Source organism: Pseudorasbora parva, chromosome 8 (genome assembly GCF_024679245.1).
Source record: "Pseudorasbora parva isolate DD20220531a chromosome 8, ASM2467924v1, whole genome shotgun sequence".
Taxonomy (NCBI): Eukaryota; Metazoa; Chordata; class Actinopteri; order Cypriniformes; family Gobionidae; genus Pseudorasbora; species Pseudorasbora parva.
The window spans coordinates 43,744,387-43,763,808 of NC_090179.1; the positions used below are offsets into that span (position 1 = coordinate 43,744,387).

General features: G+C 41.5%; 1 protein-coding gene across 4 annotated transcripts in view; it reads right to left on the reverse strand.

Annotated features, from left to right (window-relative positions):
* The window catches only part of fgf12b (fibroblast growth factor 12b), a 75,014-nt gene that overhangs the window by 27,061 nt on the left and 28,531 nt on the right, over window positions 1-19,422 (reverse strand). For 3 of the 4 annotated variants that reach the window (XM_067451399.1, XM_067451397.1, XM_067451398.1), the window contains exon 2: window positions 972-1,082. In XM_067451399.1, coding sequence (XP_067307500.1) covers window positions 972-1,082 — 111 coding nt within the window. Of the gene's footprint in view, window positions 1-971; window positions 1,083-3,897; window positions 4,654-19,422 lie in introns of those variants that run through there. The other variant, XM_067451396.1, reaches the window with a different exon arrangement.

Sequence of the window (19,422 nt, forward strand, 5' to 3'; positions counted from 1 at the left end):
GGGAGCTCAAAGACGAGTCCAAAACACAAGCTAAAATGGCATGGACACATCTTATTTTTATCACATTTGCTTTTGTTAACGCTATCGGGTCGGTTTAGGGTTTAGTGTGGGTGTACGTTAAAAACCAACGTAACAAAAAATGCCAGATTCACGCACATCTGTTCTGGAAAAAGCCTTAACTTTTAGCGCCACCCAGTGGACATTTCATTCGCGATATGTACCTATTGGTACGTATTTTGTGGTTTGCAAAACCGTTGCCACAGGTATGTGTTTCCAATGAGACCAGGCTGCTCTAAACCCGCATTCACCATTCCCTACATTACTCCACGAATGTAGTCCATATGAAGCAGTGAATGAAAACTAGAAACTCCGGACACATTCGGAAGCTTTAAACCTTAATTGAACAATTTAATAATCAATTACAAAGGAAGTTGTATGATTTTAGTCACATTCAACCTGCGGTTTGAAAAATGGATGGATGGATTATCAAGTGCACTTGATAACGTCCACTATGGTTTTGGACACCACTACAAATGCCTATTTAAGGGTATCGGCGTAATTTTGAACACAACGCATGTCTACATCCCTAAATGCACTATCATGTGATTGGCTGATTTGATATTTGCGTTAATGTGCAGCTGAGTAGGTGTACCTAATAAAGTGGCCAGCATAAACAATGTTTATATTCACTGTCACAGTGAAAAATAAAAACCAGAAAATATTCTGGACATTGTCCACTAATGTTTGTCCTGATTTTGTCATTATCCCCAAAACACAACGATGCGTAATTCAAAATACAGGCAAAACATCTGTAAAAACCCCTGCAACTGATGCATTAACCCATGCAAGAGTTAAGAGAACATTAATATTTCTGTCTCTGAGCTTTTGCTCATCTTTGGCTTTCTTTCTGGATTTCAAAGCCTATCCGTCTCTGCCACAGAGGACAGCGGGAGCAGAAGAGAGAGACTCACTGTAGTCGCTGTTTTCATCTTTGCTTCCGCCGACGGTTCCGTCCGGCTGCATCTGCAAGTAGAAGCCCTGCTCGCTGAAGAGCCTGGTCACTATCCCCTTCAACTGAGGCTCTGAAACACACACACACACACATAAACACAACACATGTCAACACACACCTGGTCACTGTCCCCTTCAACTGAGGCTCTGAAACACACACACACACACACACACACACACATAAACACAACACATGTCAACACACACCTGGTCACTGTCCCCTTCAACTGAGGCTCTGAAACACACACACACACACACACACACACACACACACACACACACACACACACACACACACACATAAACACAACACATGTCAACACAAACCTGGTCACTATCCCCTTCAACTGAGGCTCTGAAACACACACACACACACACACACACACACACACACACACACACACACACACACACACACACACATACATAAACACAACACATGTCAACACACACCTGGTCACTATCCCCTTCAACTGAGGCTCTGAAACACACACACACACACATAAACACACGTCAACACACACCTGGTCACTATCCCCTTCAACTGAGGCTCTGAAACACACACACACACACACACACACACACACACACACACACATAAACACACGTCAACACACACCTGGTCACTATCCCCTTCAACTGAGGCTCTGAAACACACACACACACACACACACACACACACACACACACACACACACACACATAAACACACGTCAACACACACCAGGTCACTATCCCCTTCAACTGAGGCTCTGAAACACACACACACACACACACACACACACACATAAACACACATAAACACAAACCTGGTCACTATCCCCTTCAACTGAGGCTCTGAAACACACACACACACACACACACACACACACATAAACACAACACATGTCAACACACACCTGATCACTGTCCCCTTCAACTGAGGCTCTGAAACACACACACACACACACATAAACACACACCTGGTCACTATCCCCTTCAACTGAGGCTCTGAAACACACACACACACACACACACACATAAACACAACACATGTCAACACACACCAGGTCACTGTCCCCTTCAACTGAGGCTCTGAAACACACACACACACACATAAACACACGTCAACACACACCTGGTCACTATCCCCTTCAACTGAGGCTCTGAAACACACACACACACACACACACACACACACACACACACACACACACACAAACACACGTCAACACACACCTGGTCACTGTCCCCTTTAGCTGAGGCTCTGAAACACACACACACACACACACACACACACATAAACACAACACATGTCAACACACACCTGGTCACTACCCCTTCAACTGAGGCTCTGAAACACACACACACACACACACACACACACACACACACACACACACACACACACACACACACACACACACACACACATAAACACACACCTGGTCACTATCCCCTTCAACTAATGCTCTGAAACACACACACACACACACATAAACACACGTCAACACACACCTGGTCACTATCCCCTTCAACTAAGGCTCTGAAACACACACACACACACACACAAACACAACACATGTCAACACACACCTGGTCACTATCCCCTTCAACTGAGGCTATGAAACACACACACACACACACACACACACGTTTGTTTTTGTGACATATGGGGACTCTCCACAGGCGTAATGGTTTTTATACCGTACAAACCGTATTTTCTATCCCCTTACACTGCCCCTGCCCCTAAACCTACCCATCACACACACACACACACACACACACACACACACACACACACAATCACATAACAGAAAAACCTGTGCCTTTAAACCACGCACTCGTTCATAAACAGGCGCAAGTTTTACATGGAAATGGACGTATCACAATAATGCACGGTGAACTGCAGTCAGATCCATGCTCAGATCGGTTCCAAATGAATGGATTAAAAAAAAGAAACAAGTGCTGCTAACCAATTAAAATGTGTTAAGCGTTTTAGTACCTTTCTAATTAAGTTAGTAAGCCGGCTCCCCTTCTGCCCTGACATCTGTGACACTGTCTCACTCCCCGGACCGCAATATTAAGCATTAAAAAGGCCACAAACTATAGATCTTTGAATTTCAAACACACTCATACAACATTTCCCATCTTAGAAGAGCTCAGTCAGTCAGTATGAATGGAGAGAGAGGCAGTCAAACATGACTTCATAGACGTAAATAAACCCAACTGAGTACACCTGGATTCGCCAGCTTTAGTATGCAGGTTTAATTTAAAACTTAATCGCACAAAACACACACCTGTAAACTGAATAAAGTAGAAATGCTGCAGTTTCAGGGTCAAACTTTACAATGACACTCATTAATAATATCGGTAACACTTTAGTATAGGGAACACATATTCACTTTTGCCTCAATAAACTCCTAATTTACTGCTTATTAATAGTTAGTAAGGTAGTTTTTGTAGCATTTAAGTTTAGGTATTGGGTTATGAATAAGAGCTGTAGAATAAGGTCATGCAGAATGAGGCATTAATATGTGCTTTATAAGTACTAATAAACATCTGATATCCTAGTAATATGCATGATAATAAGCAAGTAGTTAATAGTTAATAACTGAACCTTAAAATAAAGTGTTACTATTATAGCAAACATTATTGCATTATGTAATTATCACGACTGGAATTAAGTTTAAACATGTTGCATATTCACATTATATCGGGGTGTCTACTTGTTGTTTGGTTTTATAAATGCTAATGCAGTCAAAGTTATCACTTACATAATGCAAAACTCTGAGGCACTGTTGTCCGCGCGCACAGGTGATCATCGCGCGCGTTTATCTGGAGCTCCGCGCGCACAGGTGTGTGTGTGTGTGTGTGTGTGCGTGCGTGAGGTGTGAATGAACTGACCTGGTTTCCGGCGCACGGGTCGTTTTTTCCCGCTGCAGAATCGGACTTTACCGAAGAGTCCGAACAGGTGCCGGTTGCACAGGGAGCCTCGTCCGGAGGGCTCTTTGGCCGGGCTGGAGCGGCGCTTACCGGACGCCGCGCGCTCGCTGTTCGCCTCGCGCGCCTGCCGCTTCTGTCGGATGAGCGAGCTGGCGATCGCCGCGGCCATCTCACGGGAGACGGAGGGACGCGGGTCCGGTCGGTGCGGGGACGATCGTGCGGATTCGGGGCAGATTCACGGTGAAGATCACCGGCGCGAGGGAGCGAGCGCGCGCGCTTCTCTCGTGCAGGCATGCACCGGAGCATGAGCGATACCGATAGACTCGGTTACTTACCACGGAAAGCACTTAGAGTTACATAACCGCGCAATTAGACCACATAACAACACGAAAACCGTACCAAAAAAAAAAAAAAAAACGAGTCCCAAGTTGACGGGACCGTCAGTTATTCATGATACGACGAGCTTCTGTCCAAAAACGTGCAGCTGAAATCAGGGTCAATGGCCGTTGACTTCTCACCACTAACCCACCCGGGAGGTCCGGGGTGTCCTCAACATGTTGATTTAACAGCCCTCATCCCATGTCTGTCCATAGTCCCTAAATCCAGAGCAGAAAGCATCAAAGCAAATCCAACACACCGAGAAACCGAGAAGGCATTTTGGAATGCGATTCCAGCCGAATAGATGAAGTTCAGAATGATGCTGAGGGATAGAGAGACAAGGGAGGGGGAGTGTGTGTGTGTGTGTGTGTGTGTGTGGTCGGATAGAAGGAAAAAGAGAAGGAGAGCAACTCGACTGCATGAGAACAGAGGGGGGAGGTCAGAGCAACAGCTTTCCCGAAAAATGGCACAACCTCAGCCTAGACCAGAAACAAAACTTGCGTTTTTAAAGTCACCATGAAATCAAAATGGACTGTTATGGAATACTGCAGTATTTCTTATGAATGATTTATCCGTGCACACCATTATTTATTTATTTTAAATCATGTGCCTTGAAAAATAAATTCTCTTGATGACGTGAATACTGACGCGAGGGCGGGGCAACCTGTCACTCACGTGAGATCCACCAATAGCAAACCACAACCATCCAATCAATTCCCAACAGACAAAATCAAGCCCCGCCCTACATCTGTTCTCATTTAAGAAGCGTTTCCCTCAGATAAACAGAACTTTTTGAAGACACTCTCCAAAGTGGATCAATCTGACAAAGCCTTTTTCACATTGTTCTTTGTGAAAATTATTTCATGTGATGCATATTGCTAGACTGACAAGCCTGACCCACATCAAGATGTTTGGTCTAGAAACTCACCATTGACGGCTCAATCCGAGGGGCGGATAAACGGCTGTCTTTCAAACTCCCTCTGCACGCGATAGGATAGCGCTACAACCAACCAGAGCAACGAAGGTGAAGCGGAGCTCGCTGACAGATTAAACATTCGCCGTATCCGGTCGGCTAAACTCAGAACACATCTTCCCTTTTTAAGAATGACTTCAGTGCCGTTCTTTGCTCTTTTCTCAGAGAAAAGCTTAACTCCAAGTCTTCCAGAGTCGCGGTCAAAGCTGATTTGAAAGACCGCCGTTCGCCAGTTTCTGTGTTTACTAGAAGCACGCAAACGCAACTCGGCCGTCGTCATTATGGCCCCGCCCACCGACTCTATACACGATGTGATTGGCCCAACCAGAGTATGGTGTTTACAGCTCAGATGGGTATTAAGAGTTGCTAGACGACACTCGCGGCAGATTAGATTTGCTGCCGCTAGGGTGCGTCTAGATTTATAGGCGAGCATATTGCACCAATTCACTTTTTTGCTCACCAGTCACTGTGGCTAGCCACTCAGCATTTTTCCTAGCCACAATTTTGACATTGATGCCATGGGGACAAACTGCCATATAGATATTTCTAATATCATCTTATAATTTGTAAGCAGGTTTATTAGGCTGCTGTCACTTTAAGAGCTGACGCACGGATCCATTACACTGTTACACGTGAGTTTTCTTTCTCAACTGTTTACATTCACTTGAAACAGAACTGACCGTGTTTACATGAATACTCAACAAGACTGGCATTTTGACATTATTGTGTGTGTGTTTGACTGTTTAAGCACATTAAGCAGAGATTTAGTGCTGAGAGACGGCTTTATGTGCCGCACTTTGGGTGTTTAAGCACAAAATCTGCAGGAATGAGTAAAATTATGCACAATCCCATGCCAAAATTCAAGCCCTGTGACAGCAAAAATATTCATCCGGAGCAAATGAAACGAGTGAGTGAGATATTTAAGTATCGATATGCATCGAAAAATCAATATTTGACATTACATTGCACTTAAAATTTTCAATTAAAATAATACAATTGAAAAAAAAAAGATATATAAATTCCAAATGTATCCAGATGAATGTTAATATAGCCTGGAATGCTGTTTCTCACTGGTCATCTTGCGGTTTTGGCTAATGTGTCCTGGCCCAAATTTAAGACAAAAATCAAAAAGTCGCTTCACAACGATGTGGCAAATAAATCCTCACGATGCAGAACCTTGTAAACGAACAACATTTGTGAGTCAGTGTCATTAGGGCAAGGTTTAATTAGGGCATTTTCAAATTACACTTATGGATGGTTTAGCTCCATGTGATTGGTTTTCATGATGAACAGCGGCCGTTAATTTGCGCGAGTAGGTGTACGGACGGACCTCCCGCGGCGGATGACTGCCGCTGCTGACTCAGGTACCGATACCGTATCGAATACGCAGAGCTGTCAGGTGCTGAGAGATCGTTTCTGAAGTCTCCAGTAAAGAGGCCAATCACTGTGACCCAGATACATCATTCAACCTTCATCACACAACACTGATTATTTTATCACTGAGAGAGAGAGAGAGAGAGAGAGAGAGAGAGAGAGAGAGAGAGAGAGAGAGAGAGAAAGAGAGGATGTCTATCTATAGTCTCCGCTGAGTAGGCCAGTAGTACTTGTGCACACTCACTCACTCTCACTTACACACACACACGCACACACATGTTTGTTTTTGTGACACATGGGGACATTCCACAGGCGTAATGGTTTTTATACTGTACAAACCGTATTTTCTATCCCCCTACACTGCCCCTGCCCCTAAACCTACCCATCACACACACACACACACACACACACACACACACACACACACACACACACACACACACACACACACACACACACACCCATCACAGGAAACATTCTGCATTTTTACTTTCTAAATAAACTCCTCCTGTGTGATTTATAAGCCTTTTGTAAAGTGGGGACATGGGTAATGTCCTCATATTTCACCCTCTCCTGTAATACCTGTGTCATACCCATAGACTGTAAAAAAATATGGACGTAGTGTCCGTGACGTCACCCATAGGATTCCGATAAGCCGTTCTGAAGCTTAAAGTATGGGCGAGCTGGACGTTGCCATCTTGTGAGCGAGTCATCGCGTGTCACTCCCGCAATAACTATAGACGGCAGATAAATGGCTATCCACTTGTAACCACACCCTTAATTATGCAGAACTTTAAGGCTTTCTATAACGTAAACGAATGAGTTTTAAAAAAATTCACCCCCCTCACAGTTGTCATGAAGATCAAAATTAGTCTTATAAGCCAAAACCACAATTTGTACCAGGCTGTAAACATGTATTTTTCTGCTTTAAAGTTGAGAATTTTAACATGGGGCTCACATAGACAGTAAAAGAAATGGACAGAGCGATCCCATTGACGTCAACGGCGAAATAATGAAGTCAACCTAGAGGCACTCACTTCCTGATGGCTGAGCGAACTGCGCCGGCTAAGACTGAGCTTGAGGACGTAGATGTGACGTGAGCCTCCTGTCTGACAGCTGTAGGTCTTCTAGTAGTTGTGGAAAGTGAAAGCTGAATCACGTTGTTTAAATGTTTTCTCCCGTTGCTTTTGGCTCACTATGGGCTTCTCCCCATTCTTCCCCCTTGACTTTATCAGACTTTATGTCTCCACGTCCCCCCGACTGTCTCATAGACAGTAAAAGATTGCCTGCGAGCGTCTCCTCAGGTCTATACGGTAATTTCTCAACTGTGCGACAGAGGCGTGTTGGTTATGACGCAATCGTTAGCCTATTTTTACAAAAACAGCTTCTACGGGGCGATAGTGTAAGATACAAGGTAACGGAGCCTTTTATGCATTGTCGTGTTTCTTTAGAAATAAACAATGGACAAATGGAGTCTTTAAACGCCTCTGATGTAAAGTTATTCCCTGTCAAAGTGACTCAAAAATGAATGGGAGTCAATGGGATGCTAACAGCAGGTGATGGCTTGGTTAGCAATGGCCGCCCCTATGGGTGGAACGCTTTCCGAGCGCTAGATTACCCCCTTGGGGGCTCAATGAGTTTCTGCTCCCTTCTGGAGCCTGTCTCTAGTGGCCAGTTGAGCAATTGCAGTTTACATTACTTCAGTATTGGCTTCAAGAGAGATCGCGGGAGGTTGCCGCTTGGTCATCCCCATGGCATTACACACATTTGTGTCCTCATATGTCACAAAACATGCCCCCCCCCCCACACACACACACAAACACACACACACAAGGTCCCTTCATGTAAAGCATCCATGCATGTTACTTGCCTTATGCTTCTATCCATGCATCATACATGTGCATATGTATATATATATCAGGGCTCCAGACAAACATTTGAGAGCAGTGGTGTCAGCACCTTATTTGGTGGCGTTAGAGGAAAATTTATCATAAAGTTAATTTAATCCGTAAAAAATTTCTATTGTTTTTCGTTGTTTTGTTAATAAGTGCAATTATTAATTGCACATGTTTGTTTATTGGAAATTTAACAGTGAAGCTCTGAGCTTGAAATGAGATGCAGATAAAATGAACTTTTATTAGCAACAGTAATGTGCATAAACCTCATTTTTATTGGGAATTTAAATATTCTACTCTTATTAAATGCACCATTGTTCTCGTATAATATCACACTAAACTGACCGACAGCTTCAGTGATTATAAAAGGTGCAGTCTTTACTTGTTTTCTGGGTAATTCAGTCACAATTTGAATAAAAGTTTTTGTTTTTCATTAGACTGTGACTTTCTTCTTTTTCCCATATATTAAGGAGTGGAAAGGGCTAATAGGTCAAAAAATGCTCCTCTGCCATTAAAGACATGTCAAAGATTTAGATTTAAAATTAATGCTTTTGAACCCATCCAAGTTTTTTTTTGGGGGGGGGGTTAAAGTATCACCCTTTCCAGAAAAAAACTATTTAAAACACTGATAATAATCCTAAATGTGTGTTGATCATCAGATCCTCATCTGAGAATGATTAGTGAAGGATCATGAAGACTGGAGTAATGATGATAAATTCAGCTTTGATCACAGGAATAAATCACACTTTACTATAGATTCACAGAGGAGTTATTTATAAAGAGTTATTTTACATCTTATTAATATTTCAGAATTTTTTCTGTATTTTGATCAAATAAATGCAGCCTTGATGAGCAGAAGAGACTTCAAATATATATGTATTTCTAAAAATATATATTTATATATACAATGAGTATATTGGGTGATATTAAAAATGGAAACCACAAGATTACAGTCATATTTAACTCTTTAAGAGCTTTATTTCTTGAAGAGCATGGCCTTGTGTAATGAGAATAAACAATAGTGTGCCAAATGTATGTGCTTTTCATCAATAATTTTGGTCAAGCATGATTTTTTTATACATCACAACATTATAATGTACAGTATGAAATATGAATGACTCCTCATTTTGAGATGAATAGTTCATGAGTAACGTCGGACCTCCATTACAGGATAGTGCTGTTCAAATAGTGCTCTTAAAGAGTTACATCTGGTTACCCTTTAAATTAGTGCCAGATGATGGGAAATATCATCTCAAGACAGGTGGAAATGAGCGAGATATTAGTGTTGAGTCACCACTGAACAATGACCTGTAAAGAACAAGGTGAGAATAAGGAGGAAGAGGAAGGCCGAGCTGAAATACGAGTGTTGAAGATGACCCCTAATGTTCCAGGAGTAGTATAACCCCATCTCAGCACTGCAGGTGTGTGTGTGTGTGTGTGTGTGTGTGTGTGTGTGTGTGTGTGTGTGTGTGTGTGTGTGTGTGTGTGTGTTCTGAGGAGTGTGCCCCCATCACGGATCCCAAAATGAGTGTATGTTTCAAATCAGAGATCATATTTGGAAAAATAAGAAAAGAGACGGAAACTGTAACTCTATAATCTGTATTTAGTGTCTTTGGATTGGGAGCAGTGCTCTGATTGGCCAGTCGATGAGGGAAGGAACCAATGGCAATTTGTCATTATTATGACCCCTGATGGAGCACATTGGGAATTGATCTGAAAACTCAACACCAACATACACACACACACACACACAGGTCATTAACAATTATGAAGTTTCCGCTGTCCTTGTGATCAATGTCTTGACTCCTTCACATGGACACACACATTTAAATACTACAGCCCTTGAACATTAGTATAAATTATTTGAATGATAATGAATGAAATATGGCGGTTTCAGACTATATAATATATGTCTTATGCTTCCCAACACACATTATCGTTTACAAATCACCACAACACCCAACGCCAAAACGGACTGAGTCAAAACCAGACTGATATCATGCAGTCAGAACCCAGCATTATAAGTACTTACAAACCAATAAATCTAACTATATAATCGCCCAGCGATATATGAAAGGGGTCATGAGAAATCAAAAACGCCCTTGTTAGTCCAAAAACAGCTTTTATTGTAACCAAGCCCAGAGGACGACTCAAAGATCGGTGAAAGACGGCCTCTGCAGAAGAAGACCAACGCCTAATTCATCATCACAACTTTGGCTCCGCCCACTGGAGTGTTAGTGAGATGACGAGGAGAGTCGAACGACTAAAAATAACATTACCATCTAAAGGATCCTAATGCTAGGAATGTGCTTATTTATTCTCAACAATGGGAATGTCTCAGTTGAGCATTATTTATTTGTATTCGCTTCATTTCACAGAGCATTCAATTGCACCGCAGGTTTTGCAAACAGACTTTTACGACATTGACTCGACAGTAATGACACAACTAAGAAACCGTGTTAATTCTAACGCCTGATCTGGGACCTGTGATTTCTGATATGTAATGATTCATGTACAGTCAGATGTTCTTTGTCTTTGTGTCAGTAAATCAAAGGTGGATAAATAATTATGTCCAATTTTATCCGCATACATACGCAGTACACTCAAGTAAATCAATATATAGAGCACGCTTCGAAAAAAAAAGTTATATATAGAACTCTACACTCTAAAAATCTTGGGTTATTTTTTAAACCCAAGTCCTGGATTGAGCCTTTCGGTCATTTTTTTCAGTGTTTGGGTAGTGTTTGTGTAACTCAGATCCTGGGTCAGACGTAACAACCCAGTGTTTGGGTAGTTTTTGTGTAACTCAGATCCTGGGTCAGACGTAACAACCCAGTGTTTGGGTAGTTTTTGTGTTACACAGATCCTGGGTCAGACGTATCAACCCAGTGTTTGGGTAGTTTTTGTGTAACTCAGATCCTGGGTCAGACATAACAACCCTGTGTTTGGGTAGTTTTTGTGTTACTCAGATCCTGGATCAGACATAACAACCCAGTGTTTGGGTAGTTTTTGTATAACACAGATCCTGGGTCAGATGTATCAACCCAGTGTTTGGGTAGTTTTTGTGTTACACAGATCATGGGTCAGACGTATCAACCCAGTGTTTGGGTAGTTTTTGTGTAACACAGATCCTGGGTCAGACGTAACAACCCAGTGTTTGGGTAGTTTTTGTGTTACACAGATCCTCATCTGAAGGCCACAGAAGTTTGGAGGTCTGGAGCTATTGACTCTGCAGAAAGTTGGTGACTTCTGCGCACTGTGACCCTCAGCATGCGCTGACCCCGCTCTGTGATTTTGCGTGGCCTATCACTTTGTGGCTGACTTGCTGTTGTTGATTTGGAGGGGTGTACCAATACTTTTGGTAATACAGGCTGCATCCGAAACCTGGAAAATGCTGCTTTCGGAGGACACATTTGAAGGCAGGAAGGCATCAAGGCACGTCTGAATCTAATGTTAGCTTCACTTCCTGTCTCCTGAGATCCCTTCATCTGATGGATTTTTTAAGGCAGCATACATGTATCCTTCGCTGCCTTTGACATCCCACAATCCTGTGCACAATTCTGTGACAGCTGAGCCAGGGTAAAAAGATGGCGTCCGAAAGTTGCGTTTGAGGGTCAGTTTGTGTGTAAATGTACGTTTTTTACCAACATTTTCCACTTCTGATGTCATTTCTAATTACTTGTTGTAGATTATTAAACTATTACACTGCCTGAATCAGTTTTATGAGGTGCTTTCGTGCACAAAACGCTGCCTTACAAGCCATTGCCTCAAAAGGCAGCAAGGCAACGAGGCAGCTGCAAGATTTTCGGATGCAGCCAAAGTGTAGAAATCTATGGCCCTCAACTCAATTTTTAAGAACCCTTTATGCTATCACCGCATAAAACTTTAATGTTTATCGTTATTTAAACAAACTGCTTCATTCATAAAATTTTAATAATTAAAAAATATATTAATCAAAATTAAATCCATAAAAGGATGGACCCCCTAAAAGCTTATATGAAGCGCATGATGGAACCCTTTCTTCTGAGAGTGTATAAGCCAAAATGATTATTTTTTAAAGGCAGCATTACTCATCCATCTTCTGGAGCAGATTTGCACTCAGTGAAGCCTATAAATAAAGTGCAGTCTAGTTAGGCAGCTCACTAGGTTAACGGTTCGATGCTGCCAGTTAGTGGTGAGCAGCGTGAAGCGCATCTACTGAACACAACAGCATCAGCTCCACAAATAAACGCTACAGAGAGAGCGCGATAAATGTTTCATGTGTGTGAGTGTGTATTTGCGTGATGCGATCGTTTATTCTGAGACCCTGCATCTTTTATGAGCATCCTCTCTGCCTGCACTCACATCTGTACCTCTCTCACATCCACATGCAGCTTTAAAACACTCGCTATCCGACAACAGCAACAACATCACCAGGCTACAACTAAATGCCTGTGTACAAACAGGAACATTCACAGATTGAGACTTTAAAACGAGGCAATGAACTCCTTGATTAGAGCAAGTCATGTTAATATTTATATCCATATTAGTAACTATTGTATAGTGCAGTGCCTTTGATCTCCCACAGCACATCATTAATACTGTCCTTTATAACATCATCCTGCTGTCTTCATTTTTTCTTTTTCTTATTTTGATGGAAAAGAGAAAGTGTGTCTGGATCACCTCCACAAGGTGGCAGTAAAACCGCATGGACTACCTCCTAAACACCCGTATCACGAGCTTCACTCTCAGTAAGTTTGGTGTGCTTTCTTAAAAGAAATTAAAGGTGGGGTCAGTGCTTTCTGGTAACCGTTGCTGATATTTCAAATCACCAAAACAAACACGCCCCTACCCCCAAAAGGGTCACGCCCCTATTTTGATAGTTCCCACACATACGTAACCCAGAGCAGAGGCATCAACGGCTATGGCAGAATCTCTGTGTATCTAATCCAGGTCGAGTATTCAATGATAAAGTCATCCCTTCCATCACAAAAACACAAACCGTTCTCGTGAACAACTCGATAGTACACGAGCAAGACAGTCCAACTAACGAACATATTACAATTATGACCAGATTAGAGTTACAGCAAATTATAAAAACACACACAAACCTTTCTCATGAACAACTCGATAGTACACAAGCACACAGTCCAGCTAATGACATATTACAATTATGACAAGATTAGAGTCATAGCGATCACAAAATCACAAACTGTTCTCATGAACTACTCAATAGTACACGAGCCGACAGTCCAACTAGCGACATATTAACGTTACATTATGACCGGATAAGGGTTATATAGATCATGAAAAGAGTAAGCAAACATATATTAGGAGTATAACGTTAGCATCTTACTTGTCGGAGACCTTGTGTGAGCTGATCTTGAAGCACACAGTGAGGAGATTTAGATGCTCCATACGGTGTGGGAATGAACGGGTCTTTATCATCGCTGAAGTGAGACACAATACGATCGCAAATGGACAAACAAGCGAACATGACACACGAGCAGTCAAGCAGCATATATTAGGCTAGTTCTCGGCTAATGTCCGTCATGTGTGACTCGTGTGTTTTGAATAATGGCGTGCACAGAGCGAGAGCAAGCGCTCTTCTCACCATCAATAGTAGACACGCCCCTTACCTGCTGATTGGCTACAAGTTTGTTATTCCACTCGGCCCGTGTCCTTTTTCTAAAACGGTTTTGAAATAAGACTTACCCCACCTTTAAGGTAAGTGTACCTATTAAACCCACCAAAATCTAAGTATTATTTAAATATGACATGGTTTATAATAAAAACATTTTTTTTTAAATGCAATATTTATCTCTCATTTGAACATGCATTCATTTGTTGATTACAGTTTTTCTCAATTGTTTAGACACAAATTCTGGTAATTAAGACACAATGACCACAACATGTAACTCATTCACCGACTCCCTGAACCGATTCTGCTAAACTACAAGCACAGTTCCTGCTTTACACTCAAACTGCAGCTCTAAAACACACTTTTTTCAAAACACTACACACAATTCTCTGCTTTTGGCACAATTGTCATGCAGAATATATCTTGTTTTCACAAGGAACACACTGCCATTCAGATACACACACTGACTCATCACAAGGGCAAACGCCCGTCACAGTTTTACAATCAGCAGTCAGAGCTTTAGCACAAAAGGGACACAGGTGAGCTCTTCTGTTTTGGAGCAATGGATGCAGAGGATGCAGCATAGTTTTTATTTTATTTTATTTTTTTACTGTAACTGTGTATAGTAAATTCTTCTGTTGTGTTGTATGTAGTGTATGCGCAACTTTGCGTTGGTTGGGAATGGGATGTACACAGTGTACATTGTTTTGCAGGAAAAATAAAATAACATTTTACCGTGTATTTGTGTGTTCTGAGTATAAAAACAATATTCTCAAATATTTTACAACACACTTGTACTGTCTGCAGTAAGTGTAACACTGAACCAAAAAAAGGCCTCAGTCATTATGATGAATGGAGAAGTGTTTGACATTGAGCTCATCAGTGTTCAGCTGGCTCTTATAAATGCTTATGATGGTTTGTGTGTGTCATTTGAAAACAAAACCCCATTTTGAGAAGAAATAGCATTGTTTTGAATGTAAAGTTTCATTTTGTACGAGACTTTTTTGGATTTGTGTGTAGAGTTCTGAGAATATGAGGCATGCTTTCAGAAAATGTTTGTAAACAATTGAGAAAAACTGTAATAATTTGGAATATAAATTCATATTTTATGATTAAAGTCAGGCATAGGCTTAATTGGCACTTTGATTTCAAAAGAACATCAACATATTTATTCAATGAAAGGGAAGTATTTCAAAAGCCAATTTTCAAAGAATTTGATTCAGGCCCTGGGATGGGTAGGTGTTGGTGGCTGGGGGTCAAGCCCAGGAGTCTGGAGCCATAAGGTGGCTGATTCTCGAGTTATACCCGGTCAAAGTTTCACAGAAAGTATCTCTGAAAAAAGCCAAATTGGGGTTCCATGATCCCGGCATAAGCACCAACTCTGTGACCCCTCCATCCATGCTACGAGTCTGGAGCCCCAATTCAGCTTGAGTCCCGAGTTAAGCCCAGTTATATATAAGGGATTTTAGGACAAAATTATCTCATTTGAATGAATGTGTATAATTTGCAGGCCTGTCTAAATATAGTTGTGACCCATGTTGGCAAAAAGAGTCGCAATGAGCCAATTTTCAAAAAAATTGTTATCACATTATATGAGTTAATACCATAGACTGTAAAAAAGTATGGACGTAGTGTCCGTGACGTCACCCATAGGATTCCGATGAGCCGTTCTGAAGCTTAAAGTAGAGACGAGCTGGGCGTTGCCATCTTGTGAGCAAATCATCGCGCCTCACTCCCGCATAACAGAAAATGGGCAAAAAGGCGGGATGTGCGCGGAGCTGAGGTGACGAAATAACTATAGACGGCAGATAAATGGCTATCCACTTGTAACCACGCCCTTAATTATGCAGAACTTTAAGGCTTTATATAACGGAAACGAATGAGTAAAATATGAGAAAAAATATGTGAAAAATTTACCCCCTCACAGTTGTCATGAAGAGCAAAATTGCAAGCCAAAACCACAATTTGTACCAGGCTGTAAACATGTTTTTTTTCTGCTTTAAAGTTGAGAATTTTAACATTGGGCTCAGTGAGATTCTGCTCCTTCTGGAGCCTGTCCCTAGAGGCCAGTTAAGGAACTGCAGTTTACATTACTTCAGTATTGGCTTCAAGAGAGATGGCGGGAGGTTGCCGCTTGGTTAATACATTCTCTATTAAAAAATCCTTCAAAATAATGTATGATTTGTTGGAATCAGGCAAAAAAAATAATGCGCTACACCTGGTTAAAGTCAATCAAAGTCAATTTTGAGAAAAATCGAGTTAAAGTTTTCTGAAGTAATAACACCAAATTTTGCACCAAGTCAAAACCAAATATCTAAAGGAAATATATATGTTCAATTCTTCCCCCATAATACCACAGTCGTTCGATTAACGTTAATGAAACAGACAGTCTATATATTAAGACCTACTGTACCGCACAGATCTAATAAATCACACATCAGATGTTTTACACCAACAGTTAATCAAACGTTCACTTAGACATATCAGATAATGTTTGCATGAATACGCACCATGACAGACACAGTCTCTGGATTGCGCACTATCTGAGGCCTCTTTGGGCGCATGCATTGGATCGGTCAGTTGGTGCGAGTGAGATTGTTTTGCCCAATGGCCAATCACAGACACATATGTTGAGTGTGTGAACACAATGGCCAATCACAGACACATATGTTGAGTGTGTGAACACAATGGCCAATCACAGACACATATGTTGAGTGTGTAAACACAATGGCCAATCACAGACATATATGTTGAGCGTGTAAACACAATGGCCAATCACAGACATATATGTTGAGCGTGTAAACACAATGGCCAATCACAGACATATATGTTGAGTGTGTGAACACAATGGCCAATCACAGACACATATGTTGAGTGTGTGAACACAATGGCCAATCACAGACATATATGTTGAGTGTGTGAACACAATGGCCAATCACAGACACATATGTTGAGTGTGTGAACACAATGGCCAATCACAGACACATATGTTGAGTGTGTGAACACAATGGCCAATCAGAGACATATATGTTGAGTGTGTGAACACAATGGCCAATCACAGACACATATGTTGAGTGTGTGAACACAATGGCCAATCAGAGACATATATGTTGAGTGTGTGAACACAATGGCCAATCACAGACATATATGTTGAGTGTGTGAACACAATGGCCAATCACAGACATATATGTTGAGTGTGTGAACACAATGGCCAATCACAGACATATATGTTGAGTGTGTGAACACAATGGCCAATCACAGACATATATGTTGAGTGTGTGAACACAATGGCCAATCACAGACATATATGTTGAGTGTGTGAACACAATGGCCAATCACAGACATATATGTTGAGTGTGTGAACACAATGGCCAATCAGAGACATATATGTTGAGTGTGTGAACACAATGGCCAATCAGAGACATATATGTTGAGCGTGTGAACACAATTGCCAATCAGAGACATATATGTTGAGTGTGTGAACACAATGGCCAATCACAGACACATATGTTGAGTGTGTGAACACAATGGCCAATCACAGACATATATGTTGAGCGTGTGAACACAATGGCCAATCAGAGACATATATGTTGAGTGTGTGAACACAATGGCCAATCACAGACATATATGTTGAGTGTGTGAACACAATGGCCAATCACAGACATATATGTTGAGTGTGTGAACACAATGGCCAATCACAGACATATATGTTGAGTGTGTGAACACAATGGCCAATCACAGACATATATGTTGAGTGTGTGAACACAATGGCCAATCAGAGACATATATGTTGAGTGTGTGAACACAATGGCCAATCACAGACACATATGTTGAGTGTGTGAACACAATGGCCAATCACAGACATATATGTTGAGTGTGTGAACACAATGGCCAATCACAGACACATATGTTGAGTGTGTGAACACAATGGCCAATCACAGACATATATGTTGAGTGTGTGAACACAATGGCCAATCAGAGACATATATGTTGAGTGTGTGAACACAATGGCCAATCAGAGACATATATGTTGAGTGTGTGAACACAATGGCCAATCACAGACATATATGTTGAGTGTGTGAACACAATGGCCAATCAGAGACATATATGTTGAGTGTGTAAACACAATGGCCAATCACAGACATATATGTTGAGTGTGTGAACACAATGGCCAATCACAGACATATATGTTGAGTGTGTGAACACAATGGCCAATCACAGACATATATGTTGAGTGTGTGAACACAATGGCCAATCAGAGACATATATGTTGAGTGTGTGAACACAATGGCCAATCAGAGACATATATGTTGAGTGTGTGAACACAATGGCCAATCACAGACATATATGTTGAGTGTGTGAACACAATGGCCAATCAGAGACATATATGTTGAGTGTGTGAACACAATGGCCAATCACAGACACATATGTTGAGTGTGTGAACACAATGGCCAATCACAGACATATATGTTGAGCGTGTGAACACAATGGCCAATCAGAGACATATATGTTGAGTGTGTGAACACAATGGCCAATCACAGACACATATGTTGAGTGTGTGAACACAATGGCCAATCACAGACATATATGTTGAGTGTGTGAACACAATGGCCAATCAGAGACATATATGTTGAGTGTGTGAACACAATGGCCAATCACAGACATATATGTTGAGTGTGTGAACACAATGGCCAATCACAGACATATATGTTGAGTGTGTGAACACAATGGCCAATCAGAGACATATATGTTGAGTGTGTGAACACAATGGCCAATCAGAGACATATATGTTGAGCGTGTGAACACAATTGCCAATCAGAGACATATATGTTGAGTGTGTGAACACAATGGCCAATCACAGACACATATGTTGAGTGTGTGAACACAATGGCCAATCACAGACATATATGTTGAGCGTGTGAACACAATGGCCAATCAGAGACATATATGTTGAGTGTGTGAACACAATGGCCAATCACAGACATATATGTTGAGTGTGTGAACACAATGGCCAATCACAGACATATATGTTGAGTGTGTGAACACAATGGCCAATCACAGACATATATGTTGAGTGTGTGAACACAATGGCCAATCACAGACATATATGTTGAGTGTGTGAACACAATGGCCAATCAGAGACATATATGTTGAGTGTGTGAACACAATGGCCAATCACAGACACATATGTTGAGTGTGTGAACACAATGGCCAATCACAGACATATATGTTGAGTGTGTGAACAC